Below are 18030 nucleotides of genomic sequence, written 5' to 3'. Positions count from 1 at the left end.
ATTCTGTTGTGGACTGATGTGAGAATAAATACAAACAGGTATTTCTGGTTCCCACCATTCCTGAGAATACCCTAAGTCGCTTGTTCTGGGTTGTCTATACATTGGGACCGCCGAGATAAAACTCGGATAACGGATGGGACACTGATGCTGGTCGGATAAGGGGTTCTGGGTTCCGAGGTGAGTTTTTGGTACACCACAATTCACTGAGGTCCTGGTTTCCTGTGCATAGTTCTGTGCATAAGCAGAATCCCTGCAACATGGCGCACCTAACGTTTGATCGATTGATTTGAAACGCCTTAGTAGTGCTTATATTAGTCCACAACGCCCTCACTCTTGTTTCCGGTTAACGGGAGGGACGGGTTTAACCTACCTATGTTTCGACTAATAGGTTCTTTCAAGCTTGATCATTAAAAAGGGTTTTTTCTGAACCCCAGTGCTACTGTTGATATCGTTGATACTCTTTCGTGTGTCCTTATGGCGGTTGACATTGGCGCACATAGTCGTGCACCTCTGCGCCGTCATTTGACGACGTATGGGGTGCCAGATGATGGGATGGCTGTTATTTTTGTGGTGAGCGCTGATGCGTCCTACCCGTATGAGTTGTTTTACTCTTGGGTGACTTTTCCGGCGGTGGATGCAGACGATGATACGTTTCATTCCTTTACTCCCACGCAGCTACCTGCAGTCTATATGCCATATAGGACACAAGAAATTCCTATTTCTGCCTGGCAGCATACCATTTGGTTTAATGGCGCCCTTCCCCATGCGGTTGCACCGGCTAGAATGGGCCCTTTGTCTATTGCAGGGGCCACATGGCCGGTGCTGGCCGGATTTACGCCTCATCCCGCTATCTCGCGGTGGCTGAGTTGCGGGTACTACACACAGCCCTGATTACAGTTCATAGGGCTTTAGTGCAGTACGTGTCACGCAACGTGCAGGTGGGGGCACCTGCTGTTGCGGGACAACCAACGGACCACCATGCGGTGGTTATTAGTCCTGTTATGGTTAATTCGGTGATGGGCAAAAGCGACCCCAAAATAAGGATGATTTGCCTTATTGGCTTGCTGAGAAATTTGACCAACTTGAGGCGGTATTTCCGCATACCTCTCCTGTGGAGAAACACAGGATTCTTACCATTAGTTTGCCGAAAGACTTGGTCCCAGATATGGCCGATTGTGCAAACTGGGGCAAGGTCTTTGCCGCGACCTACTCGAAGTGCTTCGGCACTCCGTCTAAGTCTGTACTACCCTCCGTCATTAAACGTGTTCAAGAGAATCACGGGGCAGAGGCTGCTGTTGAATTGGGAATGAGGCTTGTCGGAGTGTTCGATGTGGTTGCTTCCATGGTAATGGGCAACCTCAAAGGCGATGCCATGCAGTTCCAAGTAGCTAATAAGCTGGACCGCGTGGACAAACTCAACAGGCCTAAGGAGTTCGCTAAAATAATTGCGGAAGCCTATAGGACCATAGGCCGCAGTGCCTTAGGTGTTAAACCTACTGTGAAAATTCCTGATATAGTACAGCAAACTAAGGTGAGCTCGTCTACTAAAGACGAACGCCCTAATTTTCCTAAACAAAATTGGCGAGCAAAGAAACAGGGGAAGCAGCAACAGAAACAGGGGTCGCGTCCTGGCTCACCCGTACAGTCGTCTAGTGAACACACATATGATCTGCGCAATCGATCTAGTATTAAGTCACCTGATAGGTTTCAGGTTTCTGAACAACGCTCTCCTCGTTCTTCACAGGAAACATCGGCTTCACAATCCGGTGGCGGAGACCGTGGGAAAGGATGGGGCGCCCAAAGTCGTGAGCAACCCCGTCAGACTGACGGCAAAGGCAAGCAGGACGAGTCTGCATGTCAACGACCCCCGTTTCAGAAGAAGAAAGTTGCTGCGCTAACAGCGAGGTATGCCACAGATAGTGCGGACGCAGCTTCAGAACCTGACATGGGCACTAACGCTGCTTGACAGCACGGCGGAAGTTACAGTAGTGCGACAAGCACTGCGTCCATATCTGGTGGCGACAGCAACTGATACGTTCATAACTGTAGAAACTGCTGACACTAGAGTGGCTCCCCCTGACAGACTGTATAATATAGTCCTCTTGATTGAAGGTGACATACAACGCACGAGTCAAGGGATTTTTTGGGATAATCTAACCTCTTCGTATGATATTCTATTGGCAGAGGCAGATTGGCCCCCGGCTTTCATTTTAGATGCTCCTAGAGGGGAGGAGATGATCCTCCCGTCCTTTGCGCACACAGTGCCAAAGGACCAAGCTAAGAAGTTCGCCGAGGAATGGGCTCTGGTGCTTGCACCTGCTTTGTCTCGTAATCAGGTAGGCTGGGATAAATTGTCCCCCAGCCATGAGATTCCGTTGCGGTCCACGCCCCAGCCACAACCCCAATATCCCATGCGTCGCGAAGCAAGACTTCACGTCGCGGCTATCCTTGAACAATTGGAATATTATATCAAGGTGTAATTGAAACATGTGTGTCACCAATGAATAATCCTTTATTCACTGTGACGAAGCCTGATGGGTTGTACCGCCTGGTTTTGGATTACCGGCATTTAAACTCTCATTGCCGGACATGCGCAGTACAGAATACCCACAGTTCGGCTCTCGGCGATAGTCTCGTGAGAAAACAGTTTAAAACCACACTTGACATTTCCAACGGCTTTTACAGCCATAACCTGTCCTCTCTTAGTAGTGAATGGACAGCATTTACCTCGGGCGGCAAACAAAAACATTTCAAAAGATTACCGATGGGCTATAAGAACAGCCCTGGTGTCTTTGCCGCTCGTTTAGTCTCTCTGTTAGAGAGCATAGACCCTGATGCGTACTCGTATGTGGATGATATTTATCTCACAGATGGCGAGTTGTGGCCGCATCTGTGTCGCGTTGATCGCATTATTGTTTTGTTTGCAGACTTCGGTTACAAATTCAACTTTGCGAAGTCTCACATTGCGGAATATACAGTGTTGTTTTTGGGATACGAACTCAACAATGAAGGTCGAGGATTGTCTCCGCACTTCCTAGAGAAATGCGCATGCCTACGTGCTCCTACGACACTGAAGAAATTACAATCTCTGCTGGGCTTCCTGAATTTCGGTCGAACGTACATTCCTGATTATACCCAGCGTATCAAGTCGCTTTATGCCTTGGTACAACCTACTTTTTCCAAATCATGCTGGCTGCCGGAGCATTCAGCTATATTGCAATCTTTGCAAGCTGACCTTCTTGCTTCAAAATACTTACTGACGCGTGATAACCACACTAACCTGGTCATAAGAATTGTGCCGGGCACAGTGGGTTTCACGTACTTAACGTTCAATGAGGGCGACACCATCCCCATTGCCTACAAATTGCACCTGTACACTTCGGCTGAATTGCGATTTTCCGCTGTCGAGAAAGTTCTGACGGCATGGCAGATGGCGATTCTGAAAGAACGAGCGCTATCGCAAGGTAAACGCATGTTGGTGGTAACACTATATCCTGCCCTTGAGGCGGTGATGAAAGCCAGTGTACCTAATTCTAAGGTTTTGCATCCACGGTGTATACAATGGGCCACTTCCTTGACATCGCCCGACGTCGCATATATCTTTGACGCGGCTCTACAGACTCAGGAGTTCTTACAGTATGAATTTGTTCATCGAGCTCCTCTGTCCTTGCGCCCGCTCGAGGATTACCATTGTGTCATTTACACTGACGGTTCTGCGCAACCGGCTACTGGATCGAAGCATGCCTATTCAGCGGCCTGCGCAATTGTGGTCGGTACTTTCGTGAATGGGGAATTCCAATCCGATGTCGTGCATACGCAGTCATTGGGTGATTGTACCGCACAGTTGGCGGAGCTTCGGGCTCTGGTGCTTGCACTGGAGTTTGCGGATCCTCGAGTCACTACTCTTATTGTGAGTGACTCGTTTTATTGTGTACAATCTTACAACGACAATCTACATTTTTCGTCTCAAAATGACTATTGTGATTCCAAAGGTAGCACAATTAAGCATAAAACGCTTTGGGTTCGAGTGGCAGAACTTAAAGAACATGTGCCTCTCGTGAATGTTATTCACACTCTTGGTCACCAGCGAGTTGGTGTCCATGCTGTCGGGAACAGCCTAGCTGACGAGGCAGCAAAAACAGCAGTGGCGACATACTTAGTAGCAGCAGTTACAAGATCACAAAGTAAGATCGATGATGACATCTTGGAAGCTATCGCTGCTACAGAGAAGGGAACAAAATATCCTAGAGGTTTCCCTTCTCGTTACCATTATCGCTTAAGTCCTGATAACGTCCCGTTAGTGAGGATTAACGATGTTGGTGACAGATTGATTCCCAACGCGGACTGCAGACCATCTTTGATATTAGCGTCTCACGAGGGCATGGCGTCTGCTCATGCCGGTGTTGCAGCTACTATTTCTCTGTTATAACAACGTTACTGGTGGTGCGGTTTATATAAACAAGCTCGCGCTTATGTTCTTAATTGTGACATTTGCCAGCAGATAAAACCTTCAACTGCGGCGCGCCCACCACAGACTCAGTTGTACATATCTAATAAACCACTGGGGTGTGTTTATTTAGATCACTGCGGTCCATTTACCTCTGATACTGCGTACAAATACATCTTGGTTGCAGTGGATTCGTGCACACGTTTTCTGTGGGTATGGCCACAAAGGAGTGCTGATGCCCGTACTTTCATCAAGGATTTGCATGTCTTTGTTGGAAGTTTTGCATGTGGTACCTTTCATTCTGATCAAGGCCCTGCGTTCGCCTTCAAAGGCGTACAAAGAAGCCATGAGAAATTTGGGGGTCCAATTCAAATTTTCGTCTCCATACCGACCTGAGGGTAATAGTGTGGTAGAGCGAATGAACCGTGACTTAAAGCAATCTTTGACAGCCAGGGTTTTAGGTACTGGCCGGAACTGGCTAGCCCACTTGTATGACGTACAACATGCACTTAATAATCTCCCTAGAAGGTCTCTGGGTGGGCGGACCCCATACATGATGCTCTTTGGCATACGAATGTTTGTCCCGGACCTTGACGGTCTAGACATGGCGGCGTCAGCCGCACCCTTTGACGTAGATGATCACTGTGCTGTATTGCAGAATCTACAAGAAGCCAGAGACAGTCTAGCGAAGGAACACGTGCCCTCCACATCTGATGCTGCGCTTCAGATTCCGGTAGTCGGCTGGCTACCTCGAGTTGATCTGGTCCCTGAGAAGGTGGAGAACAAAAAGGAGTTTGGCCCCTCTTATTGTGCACCAGTTCCGGTGCTTGGAGTACAGGGTACACATACAGTAATTTTACCTCCACTTCCTGGTCGCAAGGATAACAGGTACATCTCTATTGACAATGTCAAGCTACAGCGAGTGGCCGATTCTTCTTAGTATGACTCCAGCGGTTTCTTGCCCTGCGATGCTGAGAAATTCTGTTGTGGCCCCAGCTTCTACCACCTTGCCTGTTGTTACCGTCGAGATGCATACAGTTACTGGCCCTTTATTGCCACCGACACCTGGTGGTCTACCTGAAGATATTGAGTATGCTTATCCTGCGGATGTCCCGTTGCCTGTTTTACAATCCACCACAGTTACCCAGTCGCGCTACTCCTTTGACACTAATTCAATGACTTCCATTGCCCCATCAAAAGTTTTGATTTTTGTTGCCTGGTTCAAAAGACATTTTTTAATTCCCCGTTGGACTTACATTTGGCTGGTGCTCATATGTATTTTTTTGTTTATGTCCATTGGCTTTGTGGTAGTGTTTTTTAGACTTATAAATGGACACTACCTGAAAGAAAGATCTACAATTAGACTAATTGATGGAACTTTGGCCCCCCACTCCTCATCACATATTATGAAAAGGGACCAGACTTTTGTGAACATTACTGCCTGGCCTGTACTGGATGGGATCGCTTGGGATGCTGTTAAATTTCAAATTCATGGTCCCACTGAAGTAATCAATGTGCCGAATGTATTTCGTGTTTCTATGGGTGATGTAGTTAAGCAAAACATCCACTCGGATGATTGGGATGTACAAGCAATAGAAGCACTGTTTTCTGATTTGAAATATTATGCTGCATTTGATGCTGAGGATTTGTATTTAGATACTGCTAATTATGATGAGCAATTCTGTTATCAACATTATGGCACACATTTCCTACACAAAGCAAATACGTTTAGAAATTTTGTAAATTTTACGCAATGGAAACACTGTCCAGCCCCTAGGCTGGGAAGCTCCACCACGTTAGTGGACACATTCACATATTTTTCTGATTTTAGTGTGTCGAATCCGGCCTCCTTTTATTGACTGACACACACCAAATTGTTGTATTCCACGTCCTTTATGGACGAGTTGGCAATCGGAGGCTATGATCTGTGGAAAGTTGCTATCGATCTTAAATCGGTTTGGGGTTCTAAACCGTGGCAGGTACAGGGAACAGAAGCTTTGCATCGTGCCTGCCTCATCCCGAACCACATGTTATTTTTGAATTCGTCAATTTTTCCACCTGTTTTGGATTGGCTACTTCTAAAAAAATTAATTTCTCCCTCCACTCCGGGTCTGGGTGCTTATCCTAATTGGGATAATCATACGGATCTGTCCCTTGCTACGTTGTAGTCATACATTTCCAACACATCCTTCAATATTTCTGAATTGAATCCGAAAGGGTGGTTAATATGGCAAACGAGCTCAGATTCCTGTCAACATCGGTTTCTGGATTTGGCACCGGGGTATACACAAGTTCGTGTAGACCCCCGTTTTGAATCTTCTCACACCGTAACTACCTACTCAGTAGGGAAGTTATGCCAATCTTGGCTGCAACATTCCACCTTAGCATCGGTTAAACTTTATTTATCACAATTGAACGACAAAATAGATTTGAATGATTTTGTTAAGGGTCCTGCGGTTGGCAGGTCCAAAAGATGGGTATATGCTGTTTACAACTAAGTTTGGAAGCTATCACAGATTGAAGCTGCATCCAGATTACGAGCTATTGATCAAGCCAATATGGAGAAAGTATTGGCTGTAATAGATAATAGCATTAACACCCTGTCTTCCAGAATTTAAACCTTAGATAATATTGTTTCATCTGTGGTAGACATTGTGCAGGATGATTTGTCTGTTTTGTATCATGGTCAAAATCCATTGCGTTCCATTATGCAGTTTGCATGGACGTTGCAAACGTTAAAGGCTGGGAAAGTCCCTTGGGATTACATGAATACTTCATCTTTGTTCCTCCCTTTTAATTTAACTGCGAAACAACAGTTCATGTCCATGAAAGATGCAACATCCTCATTGCTGCACATTGAAAAGTTAGAACCTTTACCTTTCTCTGTTGCCAAATTAAACTCCGCTGTGTGGCTTATCCACGGGTTGATCACATTACCATTCCCCCTGTTTAAGTTCAGTTTGTGCATGAAACATTATGCCCTTGGCAGATATGAAAAACTTGGTACTGCCTTCCTGCACGAAGTTTGGTCACTACCATTCACGTACAAATGTGTGAGGGACGGAAAAGAGGTTTACTTAAAAGGTGAAGAGTGCACTTCCACTCCAGATCACTCTGTGGTGTGTAGGCACATTCAATTGCATGGTGCATGTAATGTGCACGCTCCTAATTTAGCTTGCGTCCTGAAAGGGATTCCGGTGCCAGTTATAACATCGTCTTTTACGCTACTTGCTAACGGTAGTTATTTGCTATTGAATAATGAAGCTTGCTGTGGTATGTTAGTGGGAATTCCCTACATAGTTACTGTTTCACAGAGAGTAGTCTGCTGTAATAACGTCCTTTTCCCACCCCCGCATGGCCGGCTCGATGTATCCATCTGGCCTTCCATTCCAACCTTGAAAGCAGAGTTCAACAAGATGAGCAGAATAAGGGCTCTATTGTCTCAAAAAGAAGTCGCTTTGACTTCGTCCCTGGAAACATTTGTCCTTCACGTAGCAAATACGCGCACAGAGGTGCAAGCGCTTTTGAATACTGATCTCCCACTTCATTTTGGGGCCCTGATTCAGACTAACTTTAATGCCTCGTCAACAAGTGGCCTGGCACATTTTTTTAAAATTGTGTGCTCCGGCCTCGTGACCTCCTTTCAAACTATTTTTGGTGTGATCCCGGCATTTTTTCATTCTATTTTTTCCAGCGTCTTCGGAGGTCTCCCTTTGATTCTCACCCTCGTAGCTGGGGTGCTTTTGTTGATCTGCGTACTACGCTATGGATGCACAACTTGCGTCACACGACAGCATGTCCCGGCTGCTCCATCTTCGTAACCGGATGCTTGAATACTATGGAACAGTACCACTGGCAACCTTGAGCATAGCCTATGGGTTGTCCTTCCGGTTTCCCTACTTTACTTGCTTGCAGCCTGTTTTTCATTGCCTAGAGTGTCCGTTCCAATGGGCTCTGGATTTGTGCTTGTCGAACTCGGTGTCTCCTGCCCTGGATTATGATCGGCTAATGAGCCCCTTAGTGGCTCATGAGTTGGACTGTTCTGGCGTCAGGATTATGGCCTGTGGAGCAGCACATGGAGTCCTAGGGAATTGGGACATCGGAACGGCTGCAGCTGAATTCTTGGCGAGAAGTTATCTTGAAGAACACGCCAGTCGTTCTCTGATGGTACTAGAGGCTCCGGTTGTCGAGGAACATGTGTGTTCCTTCCCCTTGCAGAATTGGATAGCAGATAATTTTGCAGAACGTTCCAATGATTTCCTCTGGGAAGCTGTTGCAACTTACTGTGCTTATACCTTGATGGATTAACTTGGAAGTCATCCGAAATTCCTGTGGGATGCCTTTTTGGTTTTTTTTCTCCCCTTCTACTTGACAATCCATCGATGATAATTTTTTCCCCTTTAAATGGTTTTTTTCTCTCCTTTTTTTTTCTTCGCACTTTTCACATACCTTATATGGACTCACAATTTATGCCCTTGGTTCCGTTGTATCAAACTTGAACTCTGCGTTCTTGAAATTGCGCCCCTACTGGTTAGTGGTCCGATCAAGGGGGGGTGTAGTGAAGACTGCTATTTATATACGTACAATGCTAAGTTAGCACAACCGCGTTAGATGTTAGAAAGCCATCTTGCCACTTTTGCTGCTTCTGCACACGACACTGTAGTTACATGTTATTAATTAAGAAATGCTTGCTCGCCTTTGCTTCACATGAGAACTGTCTGTTGTTCACATCCCTAACAGTGTTGCAGGGATTCTGCTTACGCGCAGAACTATGCGCAGGAACCCAGGTCCTCAGTGAATTGCGGTGTACCAAAAACTCACCTCAGAACCCAGAACCCCTCATCCGGCCAGCATCAGTGTCCCATTCGTTATCCGAGGTTTAGCTCGGGGGTCCCAATGTATAGACAACCCAGAACAAGCGACTTAGTATATTTCTCAGGAATGGTGGGAATCAGAAATACCTTTTCGTAATTATTCTCGTACCAGTCCACAACAGAATAAACAGAGACACGGTAAAAGTTTAAAGAGTTTATTTTATAAACCTTGTGTCCTAAGATGCAGCAGTTTGGCTAACATTAGCAGACAAACGATTAAAATCAAAACCATCAGCATAGTTACAATACCATAGAAAATGAAAGGAGTAATCATACTAAAATGACAGTGGATCTAAGCCACCTTCCTTTCTCTAACACACTAATAGTATTATTAGACTAATAAAAGGTCTCTAGGCTTGAACGGGGAACCCCATACCGTAAAGATCAGCTCAGAGAGTTCACATCACAGGATCAGCTATGCTCTGCTCCTAGGAACGCTCTTCTTCCGAATGTGTTGAAAACATGTAACACCGCAATATTAAAAGCACTCGACGTTCAGGTATTTGCAGCTGCGTGCGTGTTATGGCTAAACTAGTGGGCCGATCAACCTGAACTCAACAACATGCACCGTCTAGCGACCCAGACTGTTTCTTTTACACTGTGTACAGACCAAGGTCGCTGCTCACTGTTTGGGATGTTAACAACAGACAGTTCTCATGTGAAGCAAAGTCGAGTAAGCATTTCTCAATTTAATAACATGTGACTACAATGTCGTGTGCAAAAGCAGCAAAAGCGGCAAGATGGCTTTCTAACATTTAACGCGGTTATGCTAACTTAGCATTGTACGTAGGTAGATAACGATCTTCACTACAACAGTGAGCAGCGACCTTGGTCTGAACATTGTGTAAAGAAACAGTCTGGGTCGCTAGACGGTGCATGTTGTTGGGTTTAGGTTGATCGGCCCACTATTTAGCCATAACACGCACGCAGCTGCAAATACCTGAAAATCAAGTGCTTTTAATATTGCAGGCTGCATGTTTTAGAGACATTCGGAAGAAGAGCTTTCCCAGGAACAGAGTCTAGTTGATCCTGTGATGTGATTCCACTAAGCTGATCTTTACAGTATGGGGTTCCCCATTCAAGCCTAGAGACCTTTTATTAGTCTAATAATAATAATATTAGTTTACTGGCGAAAGGAAGGTGGCTGTCATCCACTGTCATTTTATTATGATTACTCCTTTTTAACTATGCTGATGGTTTTGATCTTAATCATTTGTCTGCTTATGTTAGCCAAGGTACTGCATCTTAGGACACGAGGTTTATAAAATAAACTCTTTAAACTTTACAGTGTCTCTGTTTATTCTGTTGTGGACTGATGTGAGAATAATTACGAACAGGTATTTCTGATTCCCACCATTCCTGAGAATACCCTAAGTCGCTTGTTCTGGGTTGTCTATACATTAGGATAACGAATGGGACACTGATGCTGGTCGGATAAGGGGTTCTGGGTTCTGAGGTGAGTTTTTGGTACACCACAATTCACAGAGGTCCTGGTTTCCTGTGCATAGTTCTGTGCATAAGCAGACTCCCTGCAACAGAAATTCCCATAAAGAGTCATTCAGAAAACTCAGCCGGGTTCTCCACAGCTGCAGTAGAAACCATTAAAATATAAATGATAGAGGAATGATAGAGGAATGATCATTGCAATAGCATTGCTCAAGAAGAATTAGGACGATTAAAGGTATGGTCACTGTCAGCAGTAGCTTCCAGCAACAAGGAGCAAAGAAAAATAGACTCTTTCGAAGAGTCAATGGGTTCTCAGTAATGAAAAGGGTTCTCCTCAAGTCTCTAATAACTCTCTCTAACTAGGAACACTCAAATATAGCATAAAATCACACAATAACGAAAATTAGTAGTTTTAAGATGCTCTCATTCAATGGAAACTTCTCATGCGATGGTGTCGTCAACATCCATTGCTTCTCCTCCCGATCCCCATGGTAAACATTCACGCCAGTACATAGTTAAACAAGTGTTGTGAATATTGGAACATGGGGGAAAGTTCTCATAAGAACCTTCTTACCTAAACTATTAGCTGCATTCAATGTCCCATTGTGAATGCAAAGGGCTAGTAAAATGCAATTAAACAAATCTATTGACAATGTCCTGGTTTGCATACATAAAATATATCTAAATTATGAGTCATTCTAACAGTCTATTCATTATGAATCCTCAGCAAAGTTCATTGTTAATGCAAGATGATCTAATATGGTGTGATGAAGTAAGAGAACATAATCTTGAAGTCAGCACATTCTTTAGCAGGGTCCTGGCATTAGGCAAAACCTTAAAATAAATGTCTATTTAGCTGTGAGCAAGAGTCAAAAGAAAATATGGCTTGAGCCTAGTTACAGAAGCACATTGAGAATAATAGCCTACTACTTTTTTTCTTCTTCACGTTATTTTCCTATACATTTAAATCAAGTACATTTTCCCATCATTTCTGCAAAGGTTTAAACGCATTCTAAGGTGCAATTCTAAAATGAAGTGCAAATAAAAATTAGCTTTTTTTAAAATGTATTTCTTACAAGATCAATATTGAAGAAACAGAGGCTCCTGAAACCCTATCATCGAATCCTTTATCATTTTAGGCTCGGTATTTTGACCTGGTAGTTGACTCTAGTGACTTAGTCAACTAGTGCACTCAATCATAATCACAGTTTTAAATCAATTTTTCATCCTCTGGGATCATTGAAATGAGGACTATTGAGCTGGGTAATGATAATTGCCCCTTATCTGTTAGTAGGGCCAAGAGACCCTATGGTGCGAAGAAGTGAACGTGCATCTACAAAAACACCTGTTACGTTAATTTTCTTTCCTTCAGCCTCCGTTTTTAAATAGGTTGACGATTTCAATTATTTTTTAAAGAATATGGAATGCGATCTAGATGGTTGTGTAAAGTTACAGGACATCAGCATTCGGTTAATGTGTAATTCAGTGCAGTGAACTATATTTTGAGGGACTGGAGCTTAAGTTGAAGGATAGTTTTCTGTAGCCTCAGAAGCACATAGTACAGCACACAACCTAAGAGTAGGTTTTGTTCTATTGGGGTAGGTTGGGAGACTCCTCATCTTTTCCCTTGTGGGATGAAGGTATGTTCATATGTGTGTAACTCCACTTTAATTAATACTCCTTACAGTGTTTTTTCCACTTCGACTTCTGTTGAGTGGTGTTTTGTAAAACTCTTGAACTTTGAAGTAGCTATTCATTGCTGAGGCATTACATGAGGTCAATATTTTAATCTCTTGCGTAGCTTCAGATATGTTTACATGATAGTGTTGTGGGAATGGGAGATCTGTTCACAATATTGCATTTTAGAGTACTTGTAAATGTTATTTGCTTTTGTTAGAGCTGTATGTTTTGTGAGTCTTTTTTTCCAAAAGAATTACTTGTGACTTAACAATGAATGATTCCCTCCCAAGTGATAAATGTGTTATTGTTCATACTCCCAAGTAGTTAAGAACAGTGAACAGTACTTTTTCTAACTTTTACAGCATGTTTTTCCTTTCATGACCCTTGTCTTTCTTCTGATCACTCTTTATTTGCAGGACTACTGCCCTGCTGCTGTCTGTCAGCCACCTGGTTCTAGTGACCCGAAATGCCTGCCACCTGAGTGGAGGAATGGACTGGATTGACCAATCGCTGTCGGCTACTGAGGAACACATGGCAATCCTTCGAGAAGCTGCCCTGGCCTCAGAGCCAGAGAGAACGCTCCCAGGAGCAGACAACGTCCTACAAGAGCAGTCTATCATCTAAGCACCCTGCAAAGCACAGTCATCATTTCAACATGACCGATAAAGAGGACAGTTTGTTCAGAAGGAACAGTTCTGATGTGTCATTGGAGTAGAACTTTCCTTGACAAAAGCCAATGTAAGAGTGTTTTGAAGTGCTATTGCACTATAAAGCCTCAGATTGCTAAGTGTTTATAAATGAGTTGTGCAATGGTGAGTTTTGTGAACAGGGATCACTATGGGCTAATAGCCGCATGAAGGAAAACGCTTCCTGTAGATGCACTTTTTTCTAGATACTACTTTTACTGCAGTCATGATCTCTTCTTTGCACGTTGAGCCATTTAATGCATTTTATTTTCATTTGGCAGCAAATGAAGTGTGCTCCCTCTACTTCAGGCTGCTTTACTCTTCCGGTGACCCAGATCACCGTGCCAACTAATACGCTAAAAAACTGGCTGCCTCTGGACACCCCCTCCTTCAGCTGCATCTTAAAAAGCCTCAAATCTGGCTCACCTAAAGATCCTCTTCCCATCTCCATTCTCCAAAAATTGGAACCATCATTACTCACATTCATTATGGAGTTGCTTAATGCATCACTGCAGGAAGCAACTGTACCAGCGGCATGGAAACATGGCATGGTTCTCCCCCTTTTGAAAAAAGCCAATGCTGATCTGGCGGAACTCTCTAACTTCCGCCCGATTTCGTTACTTCCAGCTTTTTCAAAAAGTTTAGAAAAACACATCAATCAACAACTGACCCAGTTTGTGGACTCCCAAAAAATCTTACATTCATCAGAATCTAGATTTAGAGCTGGGTTCTCTACAGAAACCACGCTCTTGGGAGTTACAGAAACTCTGCACCAACGTCTTGACATGGGTGAAACTGTGGCACTCATACTGCTTGACTTGAATGCCGCCTTCGACACTGTGTCACACACTGCCCTACTAAAAGTCTTACAATCCTTGGGCATTGTCGGATCGGCACTCAAATGGCTTATAGACTTCCTGACTGGCCGGACTTTCAGGTCTTTTCCCCGTCTGCTAGCTCTAAGTCCTACGCCTCAGCCCATTTCTATTTATTATCTATGTTAGTCCCCTGGCCACAATAGCTGAAGAGGCTGGGCGATCCATCTTCTCGCATGCTGATGATACCCAGCTAATCTTCTCTCTGTCCACCAATGAGGCATCTAAGGTGTCATCACTTCAGGTGGGGCTGCAAAAGATAGCTAGTTAGATGCATGCAAACGGTTTAAAACTAAACGGTGGAAAAACTGTTTTAATTCTTGGGAAAAACAAAGATCTCTGGGGCCCCCAACATTGGCCCCCTCAAATGGGTGATCTTCCTCAACCGGTGCAATCAGTTCGCAATCTAGGCGTAGTCATAGATGACCAGATATCTATAAAACAGCAATCAGTCAAGGTCACCTCAATCTGCTTAACCATCCTAAAATGGCTCAAAAAAATACTCTGGATGTTGCCTAGTCCCACACAAAGAACAGTGATCCAGGCCCTGATTATCTCCAGACTGGATTATGGCAATGTCCTGTATTTAGGAGCCAACAAGGAGGTGGTTCGAAAACTGCAGGTAGTACAGAATTTGGCGGCCAGACTGCTTTGCCAGGTACCTAAAAAGGCCTCCATTTCAGGCTCTCTCCTTGACCTCCATTGGCTTAGGATAGTGAATCGTATCAAATTCAAGGCCCTATGCTACATGCATAAGATCAAATCGGGCGCAGCACCACAGTATTTGAGTGTGTTAGTCCATCCCTACCTCCCAACGCGCCTTCTCCGATCCTCCACTCAGGCAAAATTTTTTGTCCCCAGGATCAAACGGTCACGTATGGGTGGTCGGTCTTTCTCTTATCTGGCCCCTTCACTATGGAATTCACTCCCCACGCCACTCCGGCACGAAAACATCTATAACAACTTTCGCAAAGGCCTAAAAACGTGGTTATTTAACCAATAGTTGTTTCTCTCTCTCTCTTCGCGTGTGTCCGATGGCGCTGGAAAACCTCCGGGTAGCTGTGCGCCTTATACAATTGAAAATAATTATAATTAATAATAATTTGACAGATAAATCTTCACACATTCACGTTGAAAACATCTTGAAATCAATTTGCTTCACATTTAAATATTATCTGTGTGGTCAGTACTGCTGAATCAGATACAGGTTATTAGAGCTGACCGTCTGCTCATGGTCATAGTATGGAGAAATTGTCATAGTCTTCAGGTTTCACCCAGAACACTGGATCCATATTTTTATATTTCTTATGCACCACTTATTAACAAATCCATATGCTTACTGGGAAGATATTATTTTTACTTCTTGTTGCACCAACGTAGCCCCAATGTAAGGGACATAGTAATGGTAATACATTTGGGGTAATCAGGATGCCAGACAATTCTTATCCATCTTAATACATCGATTTAAGATAGAATTAGTACATGGTAATTCAATGACTAGTTACCTCTGGCATAATGCTGGTTGGATAACACACAGTAAAACCATACATAATTTACATGCAGTGAGCTTGTTACCTAAGCATGTTCCCCAATGTTTCATTCTAATCACTATCCAGTTATCTAATTACTATTTAACTTCATTGTTATTGAATTTAGCATTGTATTCTATATGAGTGGCATAGAATGAGGGCCACTAAAACACATAGGACCTGATTTAGATCTCAGTGGACGGGTTACTCTGTCACAATGGTGATGGATATCCCATCCACCAAAATATAAATCCCATTATAGGATAGGGAACTTATATTTCGGAAGATGGGATATCCGTCACTGATGTGAAGGAGTAATCCATCCGCCAAGCTCTAAATTAGGCCCATAGTCTGTTTTTAAGCCACCCACTCTCCCTCTTTGAACAGTACAAAGAAACTTTTAATTCTTACATCTAATTGCTTGCCACTGTTCCCACATCAAGGTATGCATTTGAAATTCAAAATCCCTTGTTAAGATCTATAATGTACTTCCTGCACCATTTCAGTAGCAGTAACACTTTTTTTTCTGAATGCTTCCACATATGTGATCACCAGTACCGGTAATTCTCCAAACGAGGCTCCCTTACCCTGTAGAGCTTCCTATGCTTTCCAGCATCTCATTGGCACACAATACAGCATTTTGTGGTTGCAAAGATTAGAGTAGTTTAGGTTAGATATCTTCTTGGAGATGATGCAGACCACAGGTCCGTCCACGCAGAAGATGAGTGAACACCTACCATGACATTGTGCCCTACCTGTAACTGAGAGACAGAAGGTCAGTCTCAATATGGTTAGAAATGAAGCACAGCTTATTGCAGTACTATGTTTTGTGATGCTGTGAAAGGGCTTCTCTCTATTTTATACATCATGCTTTTTTACAGGGCCTCTATACTTGCATTTCACCTTTATCTAGTTTCATTCGCCACATTATTTTCTGGGTGTTGTTTTCGTGACCCCAATGGAGTCATATGTTAGACTAGATGTAAAGTATTTGTTTAGGCCTGACCTATTGACATCTTTAACTGTCTTTACAGCTTCATGTAATAAAAGAAATCATTAGTAAAAACTACATACATATATACATATGAAGCAGGACATCCATTTCTCTGTTCATCTGCCTTTGACAATTTGAATCCACCCATCACAGCATGCATCAGGAGCTATGGGTCAGTACACTTCAGCAAATGGTAATCTTGCACTGAGAGTGAAAGCATTTTAGCCAATCACATCTGCCTGAAAAGAATGTACTTCCAAGCGAGGGCTTGTGGGTCAATAGTGTACTTTACAAATACTTTTTCGCTTTTATTTTTAATCCTCTTTTGTTTTTTGCAATCCTCCCTTTTGTTTCAAACCATGTATTTAGGTGAGACTATTGCAAAGCCAGTAGTGCCTTTTTTGCACCAATGAGACTCATATGTTCCTGTGATATGCGTTAAAACTAAAAATCACCAGTATTGTTCTCTAAATAATATTTGAGATTTATTTTATTTAAATTTGTTTTGCAAGTAAATGGCTGACATTTTTAAGTAGCAAGTTTTTTTTACCACCGATGCCTACCATAAAAAATATAACCATCTTGCAGGGCCAGACCGGTTGGCTTTGTCAATGCTTGTTTGTTTATCCACGACATATGAAACTATTGTGCTTGAATTTTGATTCTGCAAAACAGCAGGCTCAAAACACTTTTTACATTTGGTGAGAAAGTCTGGTACATCATATTTTGTGAGTTGATTGGTTGATTGTTTTGAATTCAGTATGATTTCAAGACGTGAAGTGTTTGTATTTTGAGATCAAATATCACTGCAACAAATCCTTTATGTGTACAACGGTATTATTTTATTTGGCATTGAGTATCTTTTGTGTTTTTAACATTTCTAGGTAAATTGTAAGTTTATAAACTATGGGTACTGAAGATACCAGGCTGTTCTAGCAGTATTCTGTAATGACATTGATTGAGAAACCTTTGAATCCTTATCATTTAGAAAGCTCTATAAGCACGCTTTTCCTATTAGTGATATAAATATTTCATTTGTCTATATATTTTCTAACTCTATGAAGTATTATTCTCAAGAATACATCAAAACATCTGCAGGAAGTTTTAATTAAATTATTAAAAGCTCTGAAAGCCCATGTGGATGAATTTGACTTTCGCTGCTGTCACTGCTGGAGCTACTTTGCTATCTGGGTATTAATGGTGCTCATGAAATCTGAATATATGCCGTTCTGAGTAGTGTGTAGAAAATGTCATGGGTAAGGCAGAGCCTCCAATAATGCATAACGAAAATTTATGAAATGCGGACATAGGAACAAAGGTAACCTCTACTAGCAAAAACCTCTCAAATATGCAAACTGCAACAGAGTTAGATATACAATGCTGTTATATGTCATAGCAATAATATATTTGGGCTCTGCTCAGTAGTTCAGTACCTTATTCGAATTATATTGACTTTAACCATAGTCTTAACACCTGTCACTGCTTAGTGTCTCAGTTTC

General features: G+C 43.0%; 1 protein-coding gene across 2 annotated transcripts in view; it reads left to right on the top strand.

Annotated features, from left to right (window-relative positions):
• LOC146871367 (transmembrane protein 98) overlaps nt 1–17667 on the top strand; it is a 1189076-nt gene extending 1171409 nt beyond the window's left edge. For both annotated transcript variants that reach the window (XM_085650842.1, XM_085650844.1), the window contains one exon: nt 12864–17667. In XM_085650842.1, the coding sequence (XP_085506968.1) occupies nt 12864–13071 (208 nt within the window). In that variant the 3' untranslated portion in view covers nt 13072–17667. The remainder of the gene's footprint in view (nt 1–12863) is intronic.
• The last annotated feature ends 363 nt before the right edge of the window (nt 17668–18030 follow it).

Source organism: Triturus cristatus, chromosome 1_1 (assembly GCF_964204655.1).
Source record: "Triturus cristatus chromosome 1_1, aTriCri1.1, whole genome shotgun sequence".
NCBI classification, from domain to species: Eukaryota; Metazoa; Chordata; class Amphibia; order Caudata; family Salamandridae; genus Triturus; species Triturus cristatus.
This window is presented reverse-complemented; position numbering and strand designations above follow the sequence as displayed.